General features: G+C 42.3%; 1 protein-coding gene across 1 annotated transcript; it reads left to right on the forward strand.

Moving 5' to 3' along the window:
* Nucleotides 1-1,050: 1,050 nt before the first annotated feature.
* LOC148038313 (galacturonosyltransferase 8-like) lies at nucleotides 1,051-5,947 on the forward strand. Its single transcript, XM_087670510.1, has 3 exons — nucleotides 1,051-1,566; nucleotides 3,086-4,333; nucleotides 5,052-5,947. The coding sequence occupies exons 1-3, from the start codon at nucleotides 1,429-1,431 to the stop codon at nucleotides 5,325-5,327; spliced, it is 1,662 nt and encodes a 553-aa protein (XP_087526636.1). The 5' UTR covers nucleotides 1,051-1,428; the 3' UTR covers nucleotides 5,328-5,947.
* The last annotated feature ends 269 nt before the right edge of the window (nucleotides 5,948-6,216 follow it).

Genomic DNA, 6,216 nt, shown 5'->3' on the forward strand with positions numbered 1-6,216 from the left:
CCACCACAAAAGGTGGGGAAGGTTCTTAGCTATAAACCAATATAGCTAATTGAGGATTGAATATGTCTTTCTACGCCTACCCAACATGAAAGATGAATGTATATATATTTACAATCCCCATAATGTACAATAGAGTACTTTCAACAAACACCACAATCTCTTTCTTAAGGACATCTCACATGGTAGTTATAGAAATAAAGGAGAGTGCCAAAACAATAAACTTGTGATGAGGTAGACATAGAAACATGCTGTATAGCTTTGAAGTGGAGGAGCTATCTGTCCTCACCACTTTGGAGGATTATTGGTTGTGTGCTTTTGTGATGAATTTTATGTATCTTTTAGTCCTTTGGGTATGATTTGACAGTTCTACAATCAATTTTAAATGTGGATGTAGAAATAGATGGCATAAGAATGCTTAAAAGCCACTTTCTTTCCAACTGTCCAATGTTTTGAGCTTCTAACTCTTTGGGAATGTTTCTTGGATGCATGAACATGTGCATACATTTTACAAACATGCAAGTTTCTCTTACTTGCATACATTTGAGTTTAGATTTATTTGAGTGGGTTGCATACCAAACTTTTTGTCACAACATGTGTGTCATGTTTTAGAACTTTTGAGACTTGCCATATGTTGAGGATGAGGCATAAGGAAATAAACCTCCACTCTTAGTTAGCCCTCTCTTTTCTTAATAGCCATGGAAAGAAGATGTTTCTTGCTTTGTCCTGAGTAAACATGGTGGCCAACTACAAGCATGTGCATTAAAATGGTTACCACAACAACTGTTCTAAGAAATTGTGTTGAACCTTGTGTATAGCTTTTCTTTCCATTCCTTTGACAAATATTGAGCAATTGCAATGAACTTGTGTGTTGTGTGACCATGGGTACCTTGGGTTTTTGTGGGGTGGGGGGGGGGGGGGGGGCAGAGCCTCCTTGGCATAGGAAAACAGCTGGCTCCTATCACCAAACCTTACCTAGTTTGTAATGGATGACATGACGTCCAGTATGTTCCCACATCAAAAGTCTCTTTCTCTCTTTTCACCATAACACAGGCTAGGGGAATAGCATGATCATCGGGAGCACACTATGCATCTCAAAACACCCACACACACACACACACTCTCTCTCTCTCTCTAACTTCCTGTGGCTGACACTCTCATACATAGACATTCCACTTTACCCACCATAAATCGTGAGAACTGAAGATCCACACACACACACAGACACAGACACAGAGGCCACTCTGCCCATTTCATCAGGAATATACCTCTCTCTCTCTCTCTCTCTCTCTCTCTCTCTCTCTCTCTCTCTCTGTGTCTGTCTGTCTCTCTGTGTCCCCGCCCCAAAATGCATGCGTGTGTCTCTCTATCTCTGTGATGTGCCATTCCGCCTGAAGCACAGAGAGGGGGGGAGGGACGAGAAGGCTAGTCATGGCGGTCCGAGGTGGGAGAGGGAGCCCTGCCAAGGCTTCGGCCCATCGCCTGTTCGTACCCACCATGCTCGTGCTCGTCTTTGTCACTGCAGCTGCATTGCTCCTCTACAATGGCTCGGAGCCCGTGCTTCACCCCGTAAGTCAAATAAGCGAATTCGAGCTCCTGCGCGGGCATTCATAGAAGCACGATTCTCTGTCTCTCTGTGTTTTTGTTTTGTAGATCTAGCCTTGCAGTGCCCATTATTTACAGTCTGTAGGGTTTTCTTTTAGAAAACTAACCAACATTGTCATCAATTACAAAGGCTTTTGTTAATGCTTTCCATTTGGCTGTGGCGTTGCTTGGATTGACCTGCAGAACAGGAACGTGTTACTTAGCGTACGACCCACAGCCAACTGGCAGTGATGTAATCAATTTTCTACAAGATCTGTTCAAACTGTGGGCAGCTCGTAACATAAGAAGAGAAGAAGCACAGGATCTGGGTGTTCATTCTTGTAATGACATGATTTCAGTGGAGGCATGGGTGTCTACTAGCCATTTGCATTTGCAATCTATTCTGCTTTTAAGGGATCATTCAGCTCAGTGTAGGCCACATATGTTGTGTGCAAAACATCCACGTATGAACACACCTTGAATGCAGCATCCTTTGATACTGCAGGATCAGCTACAGTGGCTGAATTTTGAACACTTAAGCATCAGTGGTGCGCCATTTTACCCGCTTGAACTCTGGGCTATGCAGCTTGAATGCAGGATCTGTGTGCATGAGGATGTGTGACTCCATGATGCACACTTACACATGTATCCGCCAGCGGAAGGATCGCTGTAGTACACCAGAATATGTTTCTATCTGTTGTAGCTTCAAGGCCACACGGTAGGTCTAACAGTCTTTTGACAGTAGTTATCATTGATTGTATGGTGCTTTTTGTACCCTTTATGTGTAGTGAGTCCAATGGCACAACTCAAGAGCAGATCTATCCAAAAGATAAGAAAGTGAGGGAATGTTTAGCTCGGGTCTTACCTTCTTTTGGAAGAATGTATATGGGCAGTGCAAGTAGGATAGCATTCGTATTAAATTGGACAATTATTGTAGAAAACAAGTGCCAAGGCTACACTAAGGGAGATTTCCACTTCTAAAGTCTGCACTTAGCTCTCCTAAAGGCAGTCTGCAGTGTCTATCCTGCAAGATTTCAGGTTGTAGTTCCAATTTTTGCATCTGATTGGCAAGAAGGAAGCAAAGCGAGTAAATGCCAAGAGCATATGCAATACTTATTATTAGCCCAAATGACATGCATCTAAGTTGAAGGAAGGTAGATAACTTAGCGGTGGTTCTGGGTACCACTTTACATGTACCCTTGCAAGCTGGCTGGTCAACTAAGGTGCTGACTATACAACTGCCATGTCTACCTAGGCCAGCTGCTATGCGTGTCTGCCCAATAATATGTAGAGAGCTGAACTTTCAGGCCAGTGGCAAAATGAATCATGGAGAATTGTCAAATAATGTGCAAGTTAGCCTTAAAGTCTGCTTTGAAACTGTATGTCATGAACTGTCTTTTCCAGTCACCTGTATGAGCATTAAAATGTAGGGTAAAGTAGGTTGGAGAGTTATTAATCTTCATTCAAAGAAACCAAGTCATACTTGATTTTTGACAATAATCAGGTGGGCATCTCAAGAACACACGTGGGGTCTTCACATCTTCATGCCTATGTGGCTCGCACCATCCGAGCTTTAAAGCAAGATCCTTTGAAGGCCAAGGTGGAGGTTCTCTTTAAACAAGCTAGAGATCAGGTTGCTCTCGTGAATGCATATGCATCCTATGCAAGAAGGGCGAAACTGGAAACCACAAAACAGTTGAACAATTTCACTGAGCAGGTCAATGCCATCACTGACCTTTTAAACCGGCCTCAGATTCGAGCTTTGCAAGATGATGGAGCTGTGTTAAATGAAGAGGTTTTGAGGCAGTTTGAGAAGGAGCTGAAAGAACGCATCAAGGTGACAAGGCAGATCCTGACAGACTCCAAGGAGCTCTTTGACAATCAGATCAAGATACAGAAACTTAAGGACACTATTTTTGCAGTAAGCGATCAGCTGGCAAGGGCAAAAAAGCAGGGGGTACTTGCCAATCTTATCGCTTCTAAGTCTACACCGAAAAGTTTGCACTGCCTTTCAATGCGGCTTATGGAGGAAAGAATTTCCAATGAAGAAAAGTATGCAAAAGAAGACCAACTGTCTGCGGCCCAGCTTCAAGACCCAAAATTATACCACTATGTTGTCTTTTCAGACAATGTTATTGCAGCATCTGTAGTGGTAAATTCAGCAACAAGGAATGCAAAGAAACCTGGAAAGCATGTATTTCATGTGGTAACAGATAAGTCAAACCTGTGGCCCATGAAAGTTTGGTTCAAAATGAGCCCTCCAAACAATGTGTCACACATTGAGGTCAAAAGCTTTGAAGACTTCAGCTCTGTTAATGTTCCACATATTAAATCTTCTATTCAGAAGAATCAGCAAAAGTCTAGTATGGTTGAGGATGACATTGACGGCACAATGCCTAACATGATGAAATTCCGAAGCCCGAAATACCTCTCTTTGCTCAGTCTCCGGTTTTACTTACCTGAGATGTTCCCAAAGCTTCATCGCATTCTGTTGTTGGATGATGATGTTGTGGTGCAGAAAGACCTGACAGCTCTTTGGGAGATGGACATGGAGGGTAATGTTAATGCCGCAGTGGAAATTTGTTCAGGGTCCTTGCACCGTTATGACAGTTATCTGAACTTTTCACATCCCCTTGTTAGAGAGAAGCTTGATTCAAGCACGTGTGCATGGGCTTATGGGATGAACCTCTTTGATTTGGATGCTTGGAGAAAGCAGAAGTGCACGCAGGAGTATCATTACTGGCTGCATCAGGTCTGTACTACTTTTCTTTTCTATTGTCGTGTTTTAGTTGATAATGTAGACTCATGCAACTGTTTTCTGAGTAGATTACAAATAAAAAGGAAATCAGGTAGTAGTTGTAAATCAAATTGATAAACTTCTTAGAACAGAGGGAAGTGTGTGGTTGATTCCGTCTATGCTAGGAAATTGCCTGCTATTTGACTTAATTGAGGAGTTTTCTTTTTCGGAGGGGTGGCTTGAGCTAGCACATCTCATCCCTGGATACCTCAACTGCTGTACGTCTTTTGAGTTGTGCTTGTGTCTTTTCCTTTTGGGTTTACAGTTCAGATTGCAGTTTATGGCCAATTTCTCGATCAAGGTTATAATAGTATGTCTAACTATTAAGTTTTCTATCTTCAGCTATTATCGTGCTTACATCTATTTGTTTTAAGTTTTCATGTCCTTTCATGCTGGGTTAGAATTACAAAAACTGCAGTGATAGATGCAGTTTGCATCACTATGTTTAGCTAAGCAATTTCCTGGACTATCTTTGAGCTGAATGTTGCCAAGTTGATGGTAATACTTGTATTGTTGCAATTTTCAGGCTAACATTGTGAAACTTTCATTTTGATTGACTAAATTCAAATTGATGAACTTGCTATAAGTTTCACAGACTAAACTCAACCAAGGAACTTGCTAAATTCAGTTGCTCTAATGATGACTGATTTGTGAATTTTATATCCTCTTACAGAATGAGAATGGAGCCATTTGGAAGGTTGGGACTCTACCGGCTGCTCTTATCGCTTTCCATAAGACAACCAAACCTTTGGACAGGTCTTGGCATGTACTTGGACTTGGACACGACCCAAGTATCAGAACGGAGGTAGTTAAGAAAGCAGCTGTGGTTCACTACAGTGGCAATATGAAGCCATGGCTTGATGTTGCATTGAATCAGTACAGAGACTACTGGACCAGGTATGTTGATTATGGGATGGTCTTCATTCAGATGTGCAATTTTGGGCACTAGCCTCATGAGGCCTGGAGGGTTCTGTTGGCTGATGGTCTCTGGATGGTATCATGTGTTGACAAGGGATGGGGTAACTGGTGCTTTCCAACTTTGCTCGAAGCATCATTTACCCCTCGAATTTACATTCTTTGGGTCCTGAAAACAACTCAGTGTCTCTGTAAACCCTGGTTCATGGTTACTGCCAGGTAGCTGGCAACTAAGAACTCCTGTACCCTGCAGAAAATGCCAACATGTAAAAAGGATAATGTTCCTGTTGCTGGAAAACAGCACGGCCAATCTGAGGAGATGTAGTCTTGGATTCCAAGCGGCCTACTTGCAGGTTCTATTACCGTGTTGGAGCACAGCCAACTTGCATCATTCTGGTCTTTTTGTTCAGAAATTGTAATGACGATATTATTGAGGACAGTGCCGATACTTACTACTTGCTAATGATCTCTTTTAATCTGCACATCGGCGTTACAATGAGAACTGCAGTGTGTTGGTGTCCTTCGAGATGCTATCTTCGAATAACCAACTATGACTTGATATGAGAAATTGTGTGATTACACAGTTCGTTCCCCTCGGTTTGTCATATTTACATTGAAAATGTGATGTTTAGTGCATGCAGGTGGTCCAGGGTGCTTCAGAAATTGTTTGTGATCACGGAAAACTGTAGCTCATAGATGTATTTCCACTTGAGCATTGCTGTGCAGTAATTTCAAATGTTTGTTATTATAAGTGCGGTTCATGGATGAAAGCATTGCACATCCCTCGAAAGATGTCGAATCAGGCTTAAGGGCACTCAACCTTTCTCCAGACGGCGTTCACAAAGTTTCTCCAGGCATTCTGAAACGAGTGATGGGTTTGGTGATCTATTCTGCCATCTTTGTCAAAGTTAGCAGAAGGATTT

This window comes from Lygodium microphyllum, chromosome 3 (assembly GCF_053477565.2).
Source record: "Lygodium microphyllum isolate KBCC chromosome 3, Lygodium_microphyllum_v1.1.10, whole genome shotgun sequence".
In the NCBI taxonomy this organism is placed as follows: Eukaryota; Viridiplantae; Streptophyta; class Polypodiopsida; order Schizaeales; family Lygodiaceae; genus Lygodium; species Lygodium microphyllum.